Genomic DNA, 24,289 nt, shown 5'->3' with positions numbered 1-24,289 from the left:
ATGTGAATATGATGAAATATATTATATAACAGGTGTATATCAGGAAGAGTACGATGAAATATATATATTGACCCTCTTATAAAAGACGGTCTTTGAAGGCCTATAAGAGACGGTCCATGACAATCCTTTTAAAGGATGGTCCATGACCGTCCTTTGAAGGCCTATAAGAGATAGTCCATGACAGTCCTTTTTAAGGACGGTCCATGACCGTCCTTTTAAAGGATGGTCTATGGCCGTCCTTTGAAGGCTTATCAGAGACGGTTTACGGCGGTCTTTTTTAAGGACGGTCCATGACCGTCCTTTTAAAAGACGGTCGATGGCCGTCCTTTAAAGGCTCATAAGAGACGGTCCGAGGCCGTCCTTTTTTAGGACGGTCCATGACCGTCCTTTTTTCGTCAATAAAATGACGATTTTCGATCGTCTTTTAAGTAATACGACGCGTCAAAATTTGATGGCCCTAGCGACGGTCCATAACCGTCCTTTTTGGTCATTTGAGAGGGTTTTGGACCGTCCTTTTTTCACAGTTTTGGCGTAGTGTGAGTCACATCTATTGAAATTCAATTGAGGTAATATTCTTATCTCAAATTTACAGAGATGTGTTATGGATCATCTTGTTCTGGAGAAAAAATATTTCGTATGTGGCAATGATGAAGGCATTGTTAGCACATATGACGGCAAAATTTGTGATAAATGTGTCTTATTATTAAGAAGAAATCTGCGTTTTTAAGAAGTTTGTAATGTATATTGTTTTTTCAGTGAAATACCCCATCTTCCTACCACATACAATACGATCATGTTCAACCCAGCGTACTGAACCATCATTTTCCTATTAAACATAGTCTAATTGTAGCCCTTTCCTGCATTCCAGTCTCGCAGGTGTGCGAAATCGTCAAAGTTATCTCTGCTTTTCTACTTAAAAACTGTTAACAGGTGCGTATGGAACTAGTCATTGTGGTATCTTCTACTAATTTACTTTTCGTTTCCGGTATTTAAAAATACTTGTCTTGATTGATCGATTACTGTCTCCGATTATGTATATGGTAACATCGACTCTATCATGTGTTACGCCTGAGTAAGAATGGCTACACTATGCTTGAATGATTAGATGTATCTGAAATAGCTGAACTTACCTGTACGATTCCTGTAATGTGATATCTGCTTTGCTGTTATTTACTCCTATAATGATTGTTTCGATGTTATCGAATGATACATATTTCTTAATAAATCTGAAATAATGTGCTACTAGGAAATGTTTGAATGGTAGCGTATCTCTGTACCATCCTTTTTTGTCTTGTTATTACACCTTGATAAGCAAGGTAACATGAAATAGAAACAGGTGACTACACCATTTTCAACGATGGGGTCTAATAGTGGTGACTCTAGCTGCGAGGGGTCTTCCAATAGTGATTAGAACGAAACTGAAATAGCAGCTGCATTAACTGCAATTGTAGCCTCTGCTAGTGTTATGGGAGCTGCTGAATACTATCTTCGTTATTGTATGAAATCATTGCCTCGAGAGTGTGAAATATATAGAAATAGATTTATTAACGGAATCATAAAGAAGAGAGACGTAGACTATCTTGCACAGCTACGAATGGGCCGTGATAAGTTTTTCGAGTTGTGTTCTTTGTTAAGATATAGAAATTTATTGTCCAATATAAGAAGATGCAGTTTAGAGGAACAAGTCGTCACGTTCTTACATACTGTAGGCCACAACGTGCGAAACCGTGTTATTGGAAATCAGTTTTTACGTTCTGGAGAAACCGTGAGTCGACACTTCAATAGAGTTCTTGATGCAGTAATTGGACTCTATCCGAAATATGTCAAGTTTCTCGAGTTACATACCCTGAAAGAGATATTTGATAATCTAATGTGGAGCCCATATTTTTAGGTAATATAATATCGAATTTTACAATTACTGAATGATGATAATGTTGCCGCATAAATATCAACCTAAAAGTCAAAACTATGTTGCTTGTAGGATTGCATTGGGGCACTCGATGGCTCCCACATACAGGCATATTAGCCCAAGGAAGCAAGTTCAACTTTTCGAAATTGAAAAGGTTACCTGTCCCAGAATGTAATGGCTGCCTGTACATTCGACATGAAATTCGTATATGTGCTAGCGGGTTGGGATGGGTTTGCCTCCGATGCTCGTGTCTTGCAAAATGCTTTAACTCGTCGACCTAATTGTTTTCTTGTGCCTCAAGGTAAAGAATGATTGTTGACAGTTTAATATAGATATGTAGGATGCGATTTATAGTTACTTAATAATTACATATTGCTTTGTGTAGAAAAATATTTTGTTGTCGATGCCGTATATGCCCATACTCCTGGATTTATGGCACCTTATCAAGGTGTTCGTTATTATTTGAATGAATTTCGTACAGGGAGGAGGCCTAGTAATAAGAAAGAACTCTTCAACTATCATCATGCCTAACTGCAAAATGTAATTGAACGATGTTTTAGTATTCTAAAAGGCCGATTTTCTATACTCCGTATAGCATCATAGTTCAAATTTAAGACCCAAGTGAAAATTGTTATCGCGTGCTGTGTTTTGCATAACTTCATCCGTGTTAGTAGTGAAGATGGGTTTGTTGAAGCAGTTGAGGATATTGCCGATAGTGGTGAGGAAATTTCGCCATCACCTATAGACGTCACTACTGCCGAAGAAGAGCGTGCAGGCTCTATTGTGACGGAGCGCGCGAGAGAGCAGTGGATAAAAAAGAGGGATGACATTGCGGACCGAATGTGGAATGACAGCCTTCCTCGGACCCGGCAGTAATGTTGATTTTGTTGTAATTTCAGTGACTGTTTTGTACTGTTCATGTAACAGCAATATTGTAAACTTGGATATTGTTTGGTTTGGATTGTGGATCTGTTTAGATTGTTTGTTACCTTTATTTGGATAGTTTACATGGATTTCATTATATGCCTGTACTTATCATGTTTTATATGTCAGGTCTCATTGATCTCATCCCCCTTGTTGTTGTTTGGACCTTTAATTTATGACTTTAGTTGGATCATGATATTATCGATCCATTGACTGTTATGAGCATGCGTAGGTAACATTAATTTCCTACGGAACTCAAACAAGATGGGAAAAGATAAGAAACAGGCTGTCACCCCCTCAAAATGTACATCCCGATCTCCCAGGAAGAGTGTGGCATCACCAAGTAGTATCTTCGGTACACCGGCCAAAAGAAGCTTGTCAATGATACAAACAACTCCATCCCCAGTCAGTCTGAATACCCGCACTGTAAGGAGTAGACAAAGTAACAAATCAGTGCGCATTCAATGAAGCGAACCGATGGATAATGCATTGGTAGATGCATTAGTAGAGCAGGTAACGCTGGGTCAAAAAAGTGACGTGGGCTTTAAACCAGAAACTTATAGGGCTACCATCATTGAAATGTTCAATAGATGTGGTGTAGAGTTAGAGAATAAACATATCTCTAACCGTCTCTGTACATTGAAGAGATTTTACTTAGCAGTAAAGGATATGTTGGAAGCCAATGGTTTTGGCTAGGATGCCGACCAGAAAATGGTGATTGCTACGGATGATGTCTGGACTGCCTACATTGAGGTATAAAGTAACAATTATAATACAGTTGTCAATGATCACTGGTTTAATGCTATATTTGTCAGTTGTTACTATGTGCTCAGTTGTTGTTATATTGATAGGGTCCTGATATACTGATGTGGCCTTGCAGTCTCACCCATATGCCGAGAGAGTGCGCAGTAAACACATTGAGAGATACAATTGATTTGCAGATCATGTTTGGAAATGACTGTGCTCATGGCTCTTATGCCAGCACAGCGTACTCATCTCCTCTTTCTATCCGGCGTCGCGATAGAGATGACCTTGATTTTGATGATAATGGGACTGATACTGTTCGTTTATCTTCAGATGAAGATGGTGAGAACGATTGTGGTCCGGCAATTCGTCCCAATGAGGGAACACATCAGCGGTCAAAAAGGGTCAACATAGGTTCTATGGAGACCTCGCGTGGTTCTATAAACAGTCAAAGCATCGCAACTGGCATGACCCGTGGCCGAAGGGGTAAACCAAGCAAGCACATTGGTGACAAAATGGGTGAAGTGGCTGAGGCCGTTAGGTCCCTTAACACAACGATTGCACAGGAAAAAACTATGACCCAACTACAAAAGTTGTTGGGTATACTAGAGGAAGTTGAGGGCCTCAGCTATGAGGATCAAGTTCGTGCTGCGTGGTTGTTACAGGCAGATATAGTTAATGCTGGGTTTTTCATCAAAATGGGTCATGAAAGGAGGAAGGAGTGGGTGCAGAGACTCCTCGACCGCAATCCTCCTGAGTGAAAAATGTTCTGGGTTTGGTGCATTGGGCATCTGAAACAACTAAACTTTTATTTTATTCTGTGGTGTGTATATTTTGGTGTGGTTTTTGGGTGAAAATTTTGGTTACTCAATGAGTACATAACTGACTGCAATATGGGTGAACTTTAAACATATCTAACTGATGGTGACACCATCTTTCATATTTCCTACTTGATATTCTGTGTTCTCAGTTATCTGACTAAAATGGGGTTACATTTGAGGTTCATATGTTCAGGTACATCAGAGCCTCTGATTTGGCGTATATGAATAGTCGACTATTAGGAGAGTTTGACTGTCATGGTTATTTCATTGGTCTGCAAGTGCTCTGAATTTGGTGATGATATGTTAGTTTGTTTTGCAGTTAATATGGTGAAATGTGATGCTTCCCCATTCTGTTTTCTGATATATGAATTCAAATAAATATATTTTTCTGTGGATTTGTATGAAGCTTGTATCCGTAACAGTGATTGTATTAATCTTGACACAATAGAAAATTTTAGATTCATGAATCTGAGGAGGTCAGACTATTCAGCTAATCATGTCAAGGAGGATCTCCATTTACTCTTCATAGAACTAACAACTAATTTAGTGATTCATTCAATAAATTTGTCTTTACTGTCCTGTTTAAATAGCTATACAAAATCCACATTAGAGAGGTCTGATAGAGCTTGTTTATTTTGTCAGGAAGGTATGAAGAAGTTTTATGTCGTCTTTGTGGGAAGAGTTCTAGGGTTGTATGACAAATGGGAGGATGTACATGCGTAGGTTGATCGATACCCAGGATGCAGACACCAGTCGTACAAATCATACGATGAGGCTAGAAGGGCTTGGAAAAATTTTCAGGTATGTTATAGGCTGTTTCCTAGCTGAAGCAAGTAACGGTCTGGGAGGTTGTTGTTCAATGAAGTATAATATAACTCATACCAACAATCCTGTCTTTTGATTTATATTTCAATTTGTAATGATTACTGTAGTCTAATTAGCAGAATGATCGTGATCAACAAATTTCCAGGAGATTCAAGCCGAAAGCTCGACATGATCATGAATTAGCGATAATTGAGGAAGATATTGTAGGGCTGCAGGTTTCGGATGCAGCAATGCCGGACCTGAACAGGGACTACAATTCGTTTGCTGATGGTTCTACTATATGGAAAGTGGTGATAGGAGTATTGCTTATATATATGGTAGTTGTTTGGATTGTTGCAAACATATCATAGGGGAGGAGTAACAGGTCACGATAGCTGATCCAAGATAATAGTGGAGCATGGAGATGATAGTCCGTGCTTCATGTGTTCTCTATCTGGACTTTGAAATTTGTATAGAACTTATATTTGATCTGTTTTAAATGCCTAAATTGAAGTTAACAGTGTCAGCAGCATTTTATTTTAGTTACAATCACAGTATCGTTCATTCCGTAGGAATCTATGGTGTATTCTGTGATGGTGGGTCCCATTGGTTCTAGATTATCACATTTTCAATGCTGCCATGAAATTGGATTGAGCTGATGACCTTGTCACTGGCCTGGTGTCAATGGATTCGATGCTCTGCGAGCCAATCCATGGAGTATTCGTTTCATCCATTCCATTCATCCATGTTTTGAAGATCATCTTATTGCTTGCTGCCAAAAATTGGAAGGGATATAAATCTCCTATGGACAAGACAATATGAAAACAATCGTGATTGGATATCCCCTATTCAAATCCTCGTAAGACCCACAAAACTGTTTATTTCATATCCGAGTGTGATCATTAGGTCATGCCGGTCCTGGTGAAATAGCTTCATCCATAACTTGGCCCGGAAAGTGTTTTTAATGGTCCACAGTGAGTCAAAACTGATTCCTGTAATGTGATCCAGCTGACGGAGGGTTGGGAAATGGCTTTATTTCCGTATAGTGCCGTACAATGATCTGTAAAGATAAATGGAAGACATGGATGAAACTACTACAGTTGATGGTGGGGCCCACAGAGGACCGACCACCAGCCATTGGCTAGTGTCAAGGGTAGTCATTTATCTGTGTACTGTAACAATTTGTCGTACACTATAATCACACATGTACGATAGCAGAACCAAGAGTCTGTTCCCAAACGTGGGCACTGTTATCCGCAACGTATACATGGACTTAATAAATCGTAACCAAACACCATGGTTGTTGACCATCATTTCAATGTGTACCATGCTACAGTGACTAACATACCATGACCGTACAGTTGTACAATGCAACACAATACTATACATGAATCCAAACACGCCCTAAGAACCTTAGCCTTTTTCCATGGGTTGGTAACAGAGTCGACAGTAAATTCTCTTCAAAAATTAGTTCAAGGTCTTCCTCCTTTCCATCAATATGCATGCTTCTACTAGTAATATCCAACCAACACAACCTACAAAAAAAAAAAAAAAAAAAAAGCACAATCCCAAACATTGCTGCATCATCGTAACAAGTATTCCTAGTAGAAGGCAAAGCCTTCTCTCTTCGTCTCTAACAATTCTTCCCAATTTGTTTTTCATGAAAAGGTCTACCAACCAACATTTCTATTTACGAAAGTATACTCTTAAGATTTTGAAATTTTGTATCTCTTATGTTCTTAACAAAATAATCCACAAATTCATTTATTTATTTTTAAATAAGTATCATCAACTACACCAGTCATCGACCTTGGTCCAAATCCATTTAGGCCGGGCTGGGGCATCCAAAAAAGGTCTCTACAGGCCCACCAGCAACTACCATGGAATGTCACTAGAGAAAGCAGCAACAGAATCTGAAAGCACCTCTTTCTTATTTTTATTGTTAGGGTGAGGGTATTCTGTATTGGGTGGTTTTGTGGACTCATTTTTTATCCAAATATTTTATCATTATAAATAAAGAAAAGGGATAGGAGAAAACCTAACCATCTTCTTGATGTCAAAGCCACCTGATATTGCAGCTAAGGTTTTCAAAACCGTAACTTCCTCTCTAAATCCGTAACCTTCTCTCTCCCTTATGAAAATAATATGGTTATCCACAAGACTGCCCAATATAGAATACCCTCACCCTAAAACTTATATCAAGGAAACAAACAGAACACATGGTTACACGCATAATGTCTAGCAACATGTAACTACTCATGTAACTTGCAACCATTTGCTGAGATCATGATTAATGAAGTACAGATAATATTAATAACATAAAAAAGAAAGAAGAAATAAAAAAAATGCAATCACAGTTTACAAGCAAGTAAAACATTAATTTTCTTTTCTCCCTCTCTACACCGTTTCTTCTTTGTACCAGCTGTGATATAATATTATGCTATCCCACGAGCACGAAAATTGCATAAATGATTCCCGGTATATAACCTAAGATGGTCAGCAACAGGTCTATCCAAAATTCCACCTGCAATACATCCACCCAAATGTAATGTCCATTCAAAGAAGAGAACAGTTACATTCATCATGTTCTCATGCGTCACTTCAAAGTGCCACAAGCAAAAACAGTTGGTAATCACCCGTTAATTGACATGTGGCACCTGGCACATGAACAGACGTTCATCGCCCTAAGAGAACCACAAGCAAAGACCATGGGTGAGCAAAGATCTGAACAAGATAATCACTACAATGATTCCTTTCCCTGGCCCATCAACAGGTAATGCCCACTAAGTGGACACCATTGAGAATGCCATTGGATGTATGAATTTATATTTAACATACTATGAAATAATTAGTTTATGAGAAAAATATGATCAATTTGATCAGATAGTGTCATATTAATATATGATTCAGGCGGTAGTGTGTGGAGAAGAGAAAGCAAAACCAATATAACAAAATCCATTTCCATGAATTGGCTAAGGTGAAAGAAGTATGTCTTATAGCAATACCAATTTCCATAAAATACAGCAGATAAAAAATTAGAGCAAATAATAGAGACATCCAATATAGCTTTGTCATTGGAGCAATATGTAAATAAATGATTTCTCAAATGACTCATGCATTTGCATAGATCAATGCATTCAAGGTTGACTTGTGCACTCCGAGATGCATATAGGACCTTAAATAACATGATCAATAGTGTTTCCTATAAGAGGAGATTAAAGGATAGATACTGTGAAGTGCTATTGATATATTGTGAATTGGTACTATGACAACAATTTACACGTACAACTCCATAGAAGGATTTCTGAAGAGCAGATAGAGCAGTGATATGGATCGCTTATTTTCATGGGTCATAGAATAATGGCAGATGTTATTACTCTTGAATGTTTTTTGGTCAAGTTTGGTCAAAGTGCTATTGATACATTGTGTAGATTAATAGATTAGGACTGTGACAACAATTTACACCTACAATTCCATGTAAGGATTTCTAAAGAGAGATAGAGCAGTGATGTGGAAAGCTTATTTTCATGGGTCATGGAATATTGGCAGATGTCAAGGTAGTCAAGGTTAATAGACTCATATTAGAGTTTGACATAATTATCTTGTTCTTATAGATACCTCTATGTTCCTCCCATAAGGTGCAGATACCTCCATATTCCTCCCATAAGGTGTAATTTAATTTCTATTTTTGTTTGGATAAATGTGATGTGGATGTTCATTTTAGGATTTTTTTTATTTAATATTTACAATGGTTCAATCTAGGAGTATAAGCCATGGTTCTAGGAGTATAAAGGTTTATGCTAGAAGGAACTTTAAATATCCATCTTAAGTATCTATGGTCTTGCAGTCTGCATTGATTATATCATTGGCATACAAACAATAGTGACAAGTTTAAGTGCAACTGATAATTTAGGCCTTTGGGAAGTAATATTTGAGCATATTTGTGGTCCATTCTTTATATCCTTATGAATGACCAAATGTGTTTTATTACTTTATCCATGGTTAATCTCACTATGGATGGTTTAATAAGATGATATAGACTTGTCATTAGATCATATACCATGGAAGTGAATAATGAGGAAACACATGACGAGAATTAGGTTAGTATATAGGGCCATCTTTTGACATTCCTAATGGATTGAGTTATTGTTACTTAGTCTACAATGTCTAGGACATCCAAAGACAAGGATGATGCTTTACAGGTCCATAGTCTAGATCAGTAATTGGATTTCAAGTAAGGCCCATTAGGAAAACCCCTCTTAAATTATGAAATTGGTGGAAAGTTGAGTATTAGGCACTCTTGTATTTGAAGTTGCCACATGAAGGCTAGACTTTACAACCCATTAGGCTCAAGACCATTGGATTTAACTTTAAAAAATCAAGGGAACTTTGGTTTTATCACATTCTATATAGTATAATAACCATGGAAACATGTACTGGAAAACTCTAGAATGAACTTGAAAATTAACCACATGCAACCTATGAACTGTACATCTGGTGAAGATGAGATAGGACTATCCATGCCACGCTAGTCATTCATGATGACATGGTAACTTCATGTGTTATTGGGCAAAACAACTAACACAGATCATCATGGGGGTCTTCAAATTAATCCCACCTAGGAGGATTATCAAATTAGGATCATGTATCGTCCTTCAATGTGGCACCAAATTATGACGACACGCTATTCCTAATGTGGATCTATTAGAGTGTAATATAGTGGAAACAAAATATTTCGTGGCACTAAATGGTTGAATCGTCATCGTCATCTAAGCTTTATCCCAACTGATTCAGGTCAACTACATGAGTTCTTTCCGCCATTCCACTCTATTAAGGACCATAACTGGTTCAAAACATCTAGTATGTAAATTAAGGTAGTCCATTTTTTTGTCAAGGAAAATGTCAGGTAGTTTCTTTATCAGGTTATATGGAATATATTGTTAATTGATGCACATATATTAATGTTAATGAGAAAAAAGGTTTATGTTGCTATTGTTAGAATTTTCGTATGTGAAACTGTCCCCCAAGTGGTATACATGTTAGGTTGAGGTGATTAGTTCTCAAGAATGGTTTTTAATATCCATAAAACACATCCAAGCATTTCTATAGGCAGTTTGTTGTACACTCAAGTTTGTACATGTACATAAAACTGTCATTGGTCTAAGGGTATAGGATGCGTATGTATGGTATAGTTGTGTAGATAGCTAAATATTTGTTAAGATCCCTATAAATCTCTGCAAATCTCTCAACTCTTCTATATATTTTTTGTCATTCTCATCAATAGAATATGCAACATTTCTACAAAATGTTGTCCAAAAATATTAGCAATTGGATGTTAGGGAGATATTTGCATGGAATAAATTGACTTCGCTTATTTAGGTTAGTATAATGATATTTTCTTTGTTTTCTTTCCGCAGTAACTTAATTCGGTATTGATCTACATATTGGATGGATTGAATCAATCGAGCATCCATCGTACGTCTAACTCATCCATATAGAAATGTACACTGATGTGCATGGTTTTAGGACTGATGTGTAGAAGGTGGGACTTTTCATGATGGACAGAGATCAACACGATCTGTATAGTTCACGGGTTTTCCAAGACTCAATTATGTAATGATTTCAAGAATCAGACTTATTCAACACCTCAATAGACCGTACTGATCATAGATTTACCAAAGTTATTCCTTAATTTAAGAAAATTAAATTAATACTTCAAGAATAATTCTCTGCGCAAGGTACAACTTGGCATAGAAAATTATATAGCCTAATCTAGAATGTGTAATTAAATCCTCACCATTCATCAAATTTTTAAGAATAAAATTAATTAAAATCCTAAATTTCAAACCGATTGGACCATTGGATGGGCCACATCGATATGAGGAAATAGTAGACAATGAATCATATGTTGATTTATAATGTGGAATCATTGTATGATTGATATCAAACTCACTCTGGACTGATTATCAAAATCTAGACATTAGATGATGATAACATTTAAATTTGATGATCGATCTAACCATTTATTGGTCCGCATTGACTAATCAATGTGATCATTAGGAATTATAATAAATTAATGTATGGATGGTCGAATCAATATGATCATCGGTTGTCCCTTGAAATTAATTAAGTGATAATTAAAGGTTAGCCTTGATCCATCTATCAAATGTGATTTGACCCTTAAATTATCAAATTAAATAAATCTCAAAAAAATCGTGTAAATCACCACCAACTATGTAAAAAATTCAAAATTTTAAGGCTAAAATAGTATTTTTCGCAAAGTCAGGGAGTTCTGGCATAAAATTTTAGAATATTACATAATGCTGCCTGAACCTTCAAAAAAATTAACTTTCAGGATTGTTATTGAAAACAACTCCAATCTATAGAAATTCCAGGGGCCTAATGATAATGACACCTTAATGTTTGCAATATTAGTTTCTAATTTATGATTTCATTTAAATGAGATGTCTTATTATTTAAATGGATCAAAGGTGGGCCTCACAATGTGAACTAGTGAGACTAGAAAATAATTTTCATTTATATGATTTTAGGAAATTATAATTCAAATCAAACCATTAGTTTAGAATCATCTTTACCAACAAGGTAAGTGATCCCATATTTTCCCTTTATAAAGTTAAAATAGATTCAATTGATGATGTATTGTATGTATGGTTTAACCTTGTTAGTGTGATCTCTTATTGGATTTGATTAAATGTATAATTTTGATTGTTATAATATTAATTACGTGGTATGTACAATATACTAGTATAACCAATGATTTGATTTACTGTGTTGGCAAACTTGCGATATAATTTTATATATAATTGCAACTAGTAATCTGATTCGCTTAGTTCATATAACTATGAATTAATGGTTGTGATAATGTTATCGATTAGCATGAAACTACAATGATTCAAATATGAGAATGAGAATGATCATATGGTATAACATTCATGACTACTTAATATGCTTATACATCTATCATTTGTACACACGACACGTGCTGAATTTTTGCGAGACATCCCTAGATGATATACCTATTGAATCATTACCAGAAGCCCATTATATTAGTGGAAGCCTACTCAATGAGTAGATGTGGGCCTTGCGCCTATGAAATGGTAGAAGCTTGCCAATGTGCATGTGAGTTGATGGATTTCTAACTCAAGCAAGTGTATGGATTCCCACTTGATGCATTCATGCATTGCATAACGTTTGCATTTTTTCTAAACTTGTATTGTATATGATTGTTGTTATTCTATTCTAATTTGATGTGAAGAATTATATCGGGACTTCTCATTAGGCCTGGCTAGCTTACCTTGTATTAATGTAAAATCATACATATATGATTGAGGGTGAGATGGAGACTCAAGAAAATGAGTACGTAGTTGAGCCAGAAATGGACCCAAGGGACATGTGACCCTACTTCACAGAGGAAAAAGTTGCTGCCCTACACCAGCCATGATTATCATTTCCATTCTATTTAACGAAATTTATTTTATTGCATAAGTCCCCAAATGGTAGATCTTTAACTATGTTAATAACTGATAATTGGAATTGATAGTCGATTTCTTATTTATGAGATGTAGTTGAGTATGAATTGAATTTAGATATATGATAGTACTACTAGATAGGTGAATTTTGTGTTAGCATATCAAGTAATTTAAGTACACCTAGTGTACAAGTCATGATGTGGATCTCGAGTCTGTAGTATACGCTAAGTACCTGCAATCTGGGTTGTGACACACAAACCTGGATACAATGACCAGATAGGTATGGGCCCGACATGCATACAAGTGAGACCCATCATTCAAGGCAGCTTTGGTGGATCCCCTGATCCACCAAGGTGGGTGGGACCCCTGATTGTAGAGCCAACCTTGATGTATGTGCCTTAAATCCATACTATCCATATGTATCCATCAGTATTGAAAACTCATTTTAGGGCATGATCCAAAAAATGAAGCAGTTCCAAATCTCGGGAAGACCTTAGTATAAGGAATAGTAGTATTTGACCATTAAAACTTCTTGTGGGCCACAAAAGTTTTGGATCAAAATTATGTGTGGTCTCTTCATCTAGTTCTTTTTGTCCTTATCAAAATTTTTATCTGCTTCATTTTCTTTATCATGCCCTAAAATGAGAATTCAACACAAATGGACGGCATGGATGTAAGGCACACACATCAAGGTGGGCATCAGTGGATCCAGGGTGGAACATACATCAAGGTGGGCATCAGTGGATCCGAGGATCCACCGAAGCCACGTGCATCATTCACCAATCCAGAATGTCTCATGGATGAACCAAAGATGTCCCACACTGAAAAGCTCCAGCTATCAATGCTCAAGAGGGCTTTTCAGTTGAACATGGACCGTTGATGTTTTCACCCATGTGAACCGTCTATTTACATGCAACAAAATCAAAGGTCAGGATGTTTCTATCGGGGACAATTTTGGGTAGCCACGTCCATGCACAGCAGGAACAAATAGAACAACGGTCTAGATCTAATAATTCATCAAAACATGAAAGGCATAATAGGAATAAAGATGGAAAGCCACTTACACCACATCCATAACGGAGGAAAACTCCAACCGGCGGCAATAGTATGGCCAATAGCACTTCCAGGAACGTTTCAGAACCCATTTCTAGAGAGAGAGAGAGAGAGAGAGAGAGAGAGAGAGAGAGAGAGAGAGAGAGAGAGAGAGAGAGAGAGAGAGATGCTGTAAGCTGATGGCGTTGGTGAAGAAGCGAGCTTTTTGTTAGCGTGATTTATACAAATGTCGAGGATTAAGCAGCAAGGGATAGAGCGTGGCAAGGATCGCGACGAAAGCTGGACACGTATTCGTTAGGCAGTTCACGACGCAATTTCCACTGTCTGACGCGTCCTCTTAATGAAACAGCCAGAACTGTGCATGTCCTTTGTAGATCACCACATTGAACTGATGATCTAACAGTTCGCCAAGTTGGTGGCCACCGAATAGACGGTTGAGATGGAAAGTAGAGGTCCAATGTATACATTGTTGTCAATAGATAAAAGGTAAGGATGGTCCAATCAAACAAGATTTTAGTGTTACGTGAGAGGGACCATGATGGGAATCGTAGATGCATGTGGCGCCCAATGCATATGCGTGTGTAGAATTGTTGCATGGAGGCTAGGTCACATGTTTAGAAAAAAAAAAAAAAAAAAAGAAGGTCCCCATTGATATTCTGTCAGGCCCATCTTGATGTATGTGTTTTATCCACGCCATTCATCCGTTTTTCCAGCTCATTTCAGGTCATGTGCCAAAAAATAGGCTGATCCAAAGCTCAAGTGGACCACTCTATAGGAAACAGAGGGGATTGAACGCTTGCTGTTGATTTTTTTTATTTTTTATTTTTTAAATTTATTTATGAACTACAGATGTTTTGGATTTGTGTTATCGATTCATCCCGGTCCGAATGATCTTATGAACCGGTTGATGGAAAATAAAAATCATGGTGTCCCCATCTAATGGTTGGAGTTTGAATCCAAGCCATCCATCGTGCAGTAAAATCCCAACCACTTGTTACCAAACCGGCTACATTTTTATGAACAATGGCAAAAATGTCTAAAGATGCTTCTGGAGATATTGACCACTGTAATGCCACCTTTTACCCACCCTCTTTTCTAAACGCTCCTAAGCTTTACGTTCTAACACTGAGCCATTCCATAGGGACATATTAATTGCAGATGAAAATGCCGGTATAGTTAGGTGGCGCCGTGAAATATATAGCTACGGATTATAACCGTAGCAATTGGACATATTAATAAGTCATCGAATTTCATGTTTTCCTATGGCTACGGTTATAATCCGTAGATATAGGTAAAGGGCATTTTCATATGTCTATACAAAATGGTTTAGTTTGAGAAAATAAAGTTTGTGAGCATTTAGAAAAGACAGTGGGTAAAAGGTGGGGTTCACAGTTGCAAATTTCTCATGCTACGGTTATACGGAGTAAATATGGAGATTGAATTCCAATATGTATATTCAAGGATCCTTACTCTTGCCCGGGTGGTAGACTCCTAGGAGTTTCAGCACTAGGTCAAGGGTTTGAGTTCCCACTAGTGGTGAACGTGTGTGGGTGTGTGTGCGTGTATAAACGTGTGAGTTAAAATAAAAAATAAAAAAAAAGGATCCTTACTCTTGCTCCGATGATGGACTCTTAGGAATTTCAACACCCGGTCAAGGGTTCAAGTATCCATAGGTGGTGAAATCCCACTATGGAAGTGTTAATAAAAAGAAATTCTCCACAGACCTACTTACTTAAAAAATGGAAATAACATTTCAGCATCTTTCTTAAAAAGGATTTCATACAAATACCTCATTAATATTAATTGATATTATTATCATTCCCTTACCTTGTGAGAAAATGGGTTGATTGCTTGGGGCTGTTTATACCAAAATTTGGCACCACTTGTGTGGGCCAATGAGATGCCACCATGTGTTGGCATCACACATTAAATGATGGGCCAAATCCTATTAAAGCCCTCCGTTATTGCTTACACACTATTTGACACATCTAGATCAAATGGTCTCAAGATACATCACATGACAGCCATGTCATGTGGTGTAGATCAACTTCAAGAGGAGTTAGAGACGTGCACATGAGAAAGAACATTAAATGCTAGATTTATGTCAAAATCACTCTCCCCAAAAGAAAGAATCTTATTAAAACAAGACTCTCTCTCTAAGCATTAAATGCCATAATATCTTCAAATGAGATCTTTATCTAGCATTAAATGCTAGAGCCTTGCCAAAAGCAACTAACTCTCTATAGATGTCATAGCCAAGTGACGTAATGACTCTAACAACTTTCTAATGTGGGAGTCCAGATATGCAAGCATTTCAGCTAATGCACACGAGTCTCTCTTGTACACATGGCCACACGCAATAGACTATGCTTATGTGGGACAATCAATGAGGTTTGTACAACTGAATGTCCAAATCATTCACGATGCTGAAGGCTATGCAAGGCCACCTCCTAAAAGCCTATAAAAGCAACTATTGACGAAGCGCTCCAGACCTAACGCTAATACAACCAAGCACAACTCTTATTTTTCACTCTACCATGGACTTTTATCATTTTATTTTGTTTTAGTTCAACCCAGCTCCCATCAATGCTAGGGGTGTACATTGAGTCGAACCGAGTTGAGTTGGCCTCAGCTCTAACTTGGCTCGGCTCGGTCCTTGAGCTTGATTGGCCAACTAGGCTCGGTTTGGTTAGTAGCTTGGGCCAGTTCGAGCCGAGTTTATCGTTGCAGCATTTTTACAAACACCTGGACTGCACCTTCAAAATCTTACTATATTTGAGACAGCAACAATGGTTTTACAAGTATTTTATCAAACACCTTCTAATCAACATAAAAATCAAGAAAAAAAGGGTGTTAGTTTCATATACATACCTTCCTTACCACCAGCCACACTTCTTTGAGTCATTTCATCAAACACTTGGTGAGCAACATCAATATCAAAGTAACCGAGTTACCGAACTGGTTCGTTTTGAGTTCGATTCGAGCCGGGTTCGATCCAAGTCGAGTCGAGCTGGGGCTAGCTCGAACTCATTTTTGAGCTAAAAAAATCAGCTCAAACTCAGCTTCGAACCGAGTCGAATCAAGCTTTTTCAATTCGAGTTGAGCGAGCTAATCGAGCTAGCTCGGTTCGTGTACACCTCTAATTGATGGTCATAGCATGGAGGCCTTATTTAATAATCCTTAGCTTATCTCACCACCCTTCATCACGGCATCTCGCTAGATCACAAGGAAGATCATTCAGTTTCGAATTGAAGGCCGCAAGATTTTCCTGCTACGTGTTAGATGATTCTGCCGGCCATCTCATCACGAAGTCTGGTCAAAACTAGATAACAAATGGATAATCGAATCATAACCATCTTGCTATGTGCCTGGTTCCGATCAAGACTATGAACATGTTGTCACCTCATCGGTTATCTTGTCATGAAGTTAAGTTTTGATCGAGTAATAAACAGATTGTTGAAGATCCGCCCTCCATCAAGTGTCTCGTCAATGCCCAGTTCCAATCGAGTGACAAACAGACGTTCATCCCGCAAATCATGATGTCCCATTACGAAGCTTGGTCCCAATAGGGCAACAAATAAATCGTCGTCCCTCAAGTTGATCGTGAGTGCTATTATTATAGAAGTGTGCATGCTCAGGTTCATGAAATTTCATGATAGTTACCACTTCTTAATAATCTGTGTGAAATAAGTTAGCCATATGAAGAATGACGAAACCTTAATCAAGGCTTAACCGATAAAAAGTAGATTGTCATTTCTCAAACCAGTTGAGAAACGATAACTGGTGGCTGACCGTATGACTAATACGAGCAGTATGTCCCCCCTCCCCCCTCAAAACTCATATACTAGGGGGTAGTATTATGTTGATGTCGATTAGCTCGAGGGAAGGGGGCAATCTCTCGTGCCTATAGTGCTATAACTTTACTCTATAGGTGTTGAATAGCTTAGGAGACAACCTCTCATGTCGTTGGCACCTAAAAAAGTGGTTGATGAATAATGTTGTCGGCTGGATGAATAGTGTCATTGGCTAGATGAATAGTTCCACCGACTAAATGAATAATGAAATTGACTGAATGAATAGTGAAATTGGCCTGATGAATAGTATTATCGATCGGATGAGTAATGTCGACCACATGAATAGTGAAATTGGCTTGATGAATAGTGTTGTTGCACATGAATAGTGGCAATGAATAATGTCTATTGATGAATAGTATTGGGTGAATAGTGGTCATGGATAGTATCGGCCATGAATAGTAAAAAAATAGCAAAAAACTATTAGTCAATGTTTCTTCACATTTTCCAAGTATATTCTTCGAATGTAAAGAGACGTGAGGGCATTTTTTATACTTGTTTTTAGCATACGTACGTAGGTCAATGAGATGCCACCACGTGTCAACATCAAATGCTAAATATTGGGAGAAATCCTAATCATGCCCTCCATTTTTGGTTACACACGATTTAGCACGACCAAATCAAATGAGCCCAGGAGATGTCACATGATAGCTGTGCCATGTGTGTTGTAGATCAACTTCAAGAGGAAGAGTTAGAGATATGCACATGATATAGATCATTAAACACTAGATTTCTATCAAAAGTATTCTCTATGCAAAAGTAAGAGTCTCATTAAAGCAAGACTCTCTCTCTCTCTTTCTCCCCCCTCCCCCAACATTAAATGTCAGAATTCCATCAAATGAGATGTTTATCTAGCATTAATGTTAGAGCATTTCTAAAAGAAACTCCTTATGGATGCCAAAGCCAAGTGATGTAAGGACTAGCAACTTTCTAATGTCGTAGTCCAGAGATATGAGGATTTTGGCCCGACCGATGTATGTGAGAGTCTTTATCTTGTACACATGGCCACATACGACAGGCTATAAGCAACTATCGATGAAGAGCTCCATGACTGACACCAATACAGCCAAGCACAACTCTTATTTTCTGATCTGCCATGGACATTTATCTGTTTATTTTATATTAGTTTAGCTTAGCCCTCCCATCGCTCATAGCATAGGGACCTTAGTTAATGGTATTTTGTTTATTCGTCCATCCTTCATCCACGACATCTCACTGGATTGTAAGGAAGATCGCTTAGTTTCCAACGGAAGGTTGTGAGGCTTTCTAGTTACGTGATAGGTAATTTTGTCAGTCATCTTGCTGCGAAGTCTGATCCACACTAGATGACAAACGGATTGTCAAATCACGTCTAGTAGACTCCCTTTTCGCTTAACCCTTTCCTCTGCAGGAGACTTCCACGAAATGAAAAAAGGAGGCATTTTGGGCCGGAGCAATGAACCTATTTGAAGTGGCTCATTTCATACCAGAGAAACCTATATATAAGTATCTTTTTTTCCAAGAAAGATGCTAAGCCTTGCTTGCTAAAATGGATCCTCCTACTTTAGAAATTCAATTTAGAGATACGTGATAAAAAATGAGTAGAGAATGTAGCGGTTGACCACTTGTCCCTACTTGTACTTTCAAATTCCATTGAGACAACATCGATCAATGATATGTTCCCAGACAAATAATTATTTTTAGTTTCTCAATCACCTTGGTACGTTGACATAGCTAACTATCTTGTGAGAGAAAAACTTTCGATTCATTGGACAACACAAGATAGGAAGAAGTTTTTGGTTATGTACATAGCTTTTTTTAGGATGTTCCATATTTATTCATGTATTGTCTAGACCAAAACATTAGGAGATGTGTTCCTAACAATGAAGAATCCAGCGTCATCGCCTTTTGCCACTCATAAACTTATAGATGTCATTTTTAGCAAGAAAAACAATTGCTAAGGTCCTCCAATGTGATTTTTATTAGCCGATAATGGATACCCCATGAGTTTTGTAAGGCATGTGAGAGATGTCAAAAGTTGGGAGGTATACCTCATCAAGATTTGATGCCTTTAAACCCAATTCTAATTGTAGAAAATTTTGATCGTTGGGATATAAATTTTATGGGACCTTTCCCCTCCTATTTTGGACATCTTTATATTTTCCTACCTGTGGATTATGTTTCAAAATGGGTAGAGATGATTCCATGTAGAACCATTGACCAAAAAACAGTTCTAAGATTTTTAAAGGAAAACATCTTGCCGAGATTTGGAACGCCGAGAACCATTATCATTAATGGTGGCTCCCACTTTTGTAATAGGCCGTTTGAGAACTTAATGAGAAAATATGGAATTACTCACAAAGCGGGTACTCTGTATCACCCATAAACAAGTAGACAAGCTAAAGATCAAATAGAGAAATAAAGAAAATTTTAGAAAAGAAAATGAACCCTGAACATAAGGATTGGTCTCTTTGATTGAACGATGTGTTATGGACTTACCGTACCGCATATAAGACCCTTATTGGTATATCACCCTACACAATTGTCTATGGAAAAGCTTGTCACTTACACGTGGAATTGGAGTATAGAGCATACTAGGCTATAAAGAAATTCAATTTTGACGTTGACAAAGTGAGCTCGCTATGCAAACTCCAACTTGTGGAGTTAGAAGAAATCTATAAAGAAGCATACGATAATGTGAGAATCTACAAGGAACTAATGAAAGTGTTCCATGATAAGAACATTTTCAAGAAGACATTTGAACCACATCAAAATTAGGTCCTCTTGTATAATTCTCATCTTCACCTTTTTCCAAGAAAATTGTGATCCAGATAGACTGACCCTTTTGTTATGAAAACTGTTTATCCTTATGGGGCTGTAGGAATTGAAAATCGAGCAAATGATAATGTTTTCAAAGTGAATGGATAGAGATTGAAGATGTTTGTCGAGAAGTTTTCTTCAAAGGATGTGTCTATACCTTTAGAAGATCTTGTGAACCAGGATTGATCTCCTAGTTTGATTGAGATCATTTCCCTTGCTTTTTTAGGATAGTCTTTTCTAGGATAGGTTGTTTTGTTTAGTTTTAGTTTTAGTTTGCTGAAGCACCGACCAAGAAAAGTTTGTCCTTGCGTATGGTAATTTTCTTCTCCCAGGTATTATCTACCCTATACTTGTTACAATTTTTACTGCTCTCATGTTGTTCTTATTGTATACATTTTAAACATTGAGGACAATGTATCATTTAGGTTAGGGGTGGGATTTCCTTTGGAAAAATTCTTTAATTGTGTTGCTAATCGTTATATTTAGGTTGAATTTGAATTTTTGAAAAAATTATTTTTTTAGAAGTCTAAATTCTGTGAATTCAAGAGATTTTAAAAAAAAGTTTGAATATAAAATGATAAGGCACTTGATATTGAGTATTTTGAAGCATGGAGTATAGTTATTTGGAAAATTAAAAAATAAAAATAAAAAAATTTGAGTTCTTTATATTAATTCCCAGTTGGAAATTTGTAAACATTGATGAGTCATGAATTTCACTTTTAACATTTAGCTTACACTTTTAGAAACTAAGTTGAGATGGTGATGTTGACTTCATAATTATTTAGGGTGTTAGGATCCAAGCTTGATCAACCTTGCTTGTTATATATATATATATATATATATATTGAGAAACCAGTTGAAAAGGGCTACTAGTTGAAAAGAAAAGAAAGTTGAAAAGGAAGACAAAATGTCCATGAAAAGAATGGAATGAAATAAAAAGAAGAATGATAAGTGGACAATAAAAAGAAGAAAATAATGTGAAAGCCGTCGATGAAAAAAATTGAAAGACTGAGAATATCTATTGAATAGTAGGAAATGTTGATTAAGTGACTTTGGTTTATCTATTACTTTTGCGTAATTATGAGTGTTACTTTACTGAAGAAATTGAACATCTAGTTGTGTTAAGTTTATATTTCATTATGCACCATGGAGCTCGATGTTTGGAATTTTTCAACGGACTGATTAATGATTTGAACTCATCTGGGTAAGTTCTAGGATATAGGATGTTAATAGTCTTCAAGACCCGTGTACCTTGGAACTCTATTATTCAGATTACTTTAATGATTACATAGATTTACATAATGAACTCTTCTGAACAGAATTTCACTCATGGATTTTGAAAATTTTTCCCATGTTTTGCTCAAGATTAGCAAAATACTAATTGGAGGGTTTAATGAAAGTCAAATGTTGCATATTTATCCCCTCTTAGGCATTGTTTTCCCTTGCATATATGTGCTAAATGGATCTAATTGGATACATTTTCTCGATGCAAGATAGTTTTGAAGTCTAAAGTGAATTTGTGCTAAAAGTGTGGATTTAAAGCCCAAAAGAAGATCATTGAAGAATTGAAGAGTTAGAGGATGAATTTAAAGACTTCAAGATCCAAAGATGGGAGAAAATAGGTACTAAAAGTAAAGAAATCAATCAAAAAACATGTGCACTACGATTAAAAGAAAACATAAGAGTTCGAGCAATCGATTGAAGGGTTCAATTGATCGACAAATCCTTGAGTGATCTCGATCGATTGAGATGAAGCATCGTAATTAATTCGAATTTCTATCAAAACTCGCTTGACACTTTTTGCCATGTTCAATCAATCGAAACTATAATCGAATTTTGAAATTAGTCGTTGTACACATGTAGTCTTGAATAACTATAAGTATTCGTACTCATGTGTGTGTATACATGCACTGCAAATCCCAAGTCATTACATTCTACCCCTTTTAGAAGAATTTCGTCCTCGAAAGTCAAACACTTTTATCATGGATACTCTAATTATGATACGTGCAAGTGTTTGTCATGTTCCTCGTGAGACATGTTGCATGTACAAGTGTGTATAATTAATCACAAAAACTTGGATTCTTACTCTAAACCCCGAAACCCAAAATCCTAAAATCTAAACCCAACCCTGAAACTTAAACCCTAAACCCAAAATCAAAAACCTAACCCCCAGCCCTAAATACTAATCCATAATCCTAAACTCTAAGCCTTACCATAAAACCTCCCTAAATCTCAAATTCTAAACCCTTCATCATAACCCTAATCCCTAAGGCTAACCTTATATCCTAATCTTAAAAGACTAACCCTAAATCATAAAACCCTAAACCTCATACCTTAAACCATACAAAACCCTAAATCCAAAACTAAAACCCTACACCCCAACCTCAAACCGTAAATGAAGGAATTATTGAACAAAATAATAATAATAATAATAAAAGAAAAAAAAAACCTTCAAACCGTAAATCCTAAATACTAATCCCTGAATCTAAACCCTAAACCTTATCATAAACTTAGGTGGTGTAGTTAGAATTAATTTGGGTTGACTCTCATACACAAGAATCAACTGCTATGACTTATATAGAGGTTTAGAACTAGATTTATGAGTTAAATAGGCGATACATAATCTTACATGCACAAGTTCACTGCTAGAACAAATCCTGAATTAAAGACAATACATAGAAGAATTGTAAATCAATAATATATTCAAAACAAGTATTTGAATATTAAATGAAAATTTGTTTACATATTAATCAACAATCTATGTCTCAAATTTTAATACAAATTTTAATAAATCTCTCATGAAGATGATTCAGAATTGGTTAGTTTTTTTTAGCAATGTACATGTTTGCGTAATTGGGCCAATTAATGTGCATCAATTAATTAAGTCTGGTTTAGGCCTGTTTGTATACACAAAAAAATTGGCCATCCTTGGGTTCTTTTTGTACGATTAAATGGGGACAGTTTCATGATTGATTTAAAGATAAAAAAGTAAACAGATCTAACGTCCAAATTACATTGTCCAAAATAGATAGATTTACAGTGCAGTAAGAATGTCCAAAATGGACAAATTTGACGTCCAAACTTGCTGTCCACAGTGCGTTCGTTGAGCACAATGAATAGATTTTATTACCAATAATTTGTTTAAATTGGACGTTATTCCATCAAACATGCATGTCACAAATTTCTAACAGTCAGTAGACCCAAGGGATCACAACCTCACAAATTTTAGTAAGGCCCACAATATCATGATTTCAAATAGTTAAGAGGGGATTGTCGTCCAATGGACAGCGTGTATCAAACACCCGTCAAGGTGTGCCCTGCTGTCTGGACCGGGTACCAACGTGCAATGAGCTGATATTTATGTTTCAGTTCACCCAGTAGGAGTGAACTTGCGAACGGTGTCAATGGCATAAAAAAACATCAGTCGGGCCCACAGTAGACCTCACAGCAAGTTCGACGACAAATAAACATTACGATGGGTCCCATGTTGGTGGGCCCTACAACGGATGTGTGGCAAAATACGGCAGATCTAATAAACATCACAATGTTGTAGGGCCCACTTTAATGTATGTGTTTTATCTACACTGTACATTCGTTTTTCTTGCTTATTTTAGAGTATGAGCCTAAAGTTTTAAGTATATCCAAAGCTCAATTCGCCCACGTCACAAGAAACAGTGGGGATTGAACACCTACCAATGAAAACTTCTACTATAGGCTACAGAAGTTTTGGATGAAGCTGATATTTGTGTTTTCCCTTAATACAGGTCTTTGCAACTTTATAAACAGGTTGGATGAAAAGTAAACATCACTGTTAAAAGGTTTCAACGGTGGACGTCACTGTCTCCAATGTTTTCTGTGGTGTGGTCCACTTGAGCTTCAGATATGTTTCAATTT

General features: G+C 36.9%; 2 protein-coding genes across 2 annotated transcripts; one reads left to right on the top strand and one right to left on the bottom strand.

Annotated features, from left to right (window-relative positions):
• The first annotated feature begins 2,083 nt into the window (after positions 1 to 2,083).
• LOC131244214 (uncharacterized) lies at positions 2,084 to 2,785 on the top strand. The gene is made up of 3 exons (XM_058243857.1): positions 2,084 to 2,210; positions 2,295 to 2,357; positions 2,589 to 2,785. The coding sequence occupies exons 1-3, from the start codon at positions 2,084 to 2,086 to the stop codon at positions 2,783 to 2,785; spliced, it is 387 nt and encodes a 128-aa protein (XP_058099840.1).
• A 4,654-nt stretch (positions 2,786 to 7,439) lies between these two features.
• Positions 7,440 to 13,936, bottom strand: LOC131243371 (salt stress-induced hydrophobic peptide ESI3). The gene is made up of 3 exons (XM_058242691.1): positions 13,913 to 13,936; positions 13,757 to 13,862; positions 7,440 to 7,726 (listed from the first exon to the last, which is right to left on the bottom strand). The coding sequence occupies exons 2-3, from the start codon at positions 13,835 to 13,837 to the stop codon at positions 7,643 to 7,645; spliced, it is 165 nt and encodes a 54-aa protein (XP_058098674.1). The 5' UTR covers positions 13,838 to 13,862; positions 13,913 to 13,936; the 3' UTR covers positions 7,440 to 7,642.
• Between the last annotated feature and the right edge of the window lie 10,353 nt (positions 13,937 to 24,289).

This window comes from Magnolia sinica, chromosome 4 (assembly GCF_029962835.1).
Source record: "Magnolia sinica isolate HGM2019 chromosome 4, MsV1, whole genome shotgun sequence".
In the NCBI taxonomy this organism is placed as follows: domain Eukaryota; kingdom Viridiplantae; phylum Streptophyta; class Magnoliopsida; order Magnoliales; family Magnoliaceae; genus Magnolia; species Magnolia sinica.
Note: the sequence above shows the minus strand (reverse complement) of the source record. Positions and strands in the feature narration are given on the sequence as shown.

Coding starts and splice junctions, on each gene's coding strand:
- LOC131244214 (XM_058243857.1), top strand. CDS start 2,084: ATGGCTGCCTGTACATTCGACATGAAATTCGTATATGTGCTAGCGGGT. Junction 2,211..2,294: donor TTGTTTTCTTGTGCCTCAAG/GTAAAGAATGAT, acceptor TGCTTTGTGTAG/AAAAATATTTTGTTGTCGAT. Junction 2,358..2,588: donor ATTTATGGCACCTTATCAAG/GTGTTCGTTATT, acceptor TTAGTAGTGAAG/ATGGGTTTGTTGAAGCAGTT.
- LOC131243371 (XM_058242691.1), bottom strand. CDS start 13,837: ATGGGTTCTGAAACGTTCCTGGAAGTGCTATTGGCCATACTATTGCCG. Junction 7,727..13,756: donor TCCTCCGTTATGGATGTGGT/GTAAGTGGCTTT, acceptor GATGTATTGCAG/GTGGAATTTTGGATAGACCT.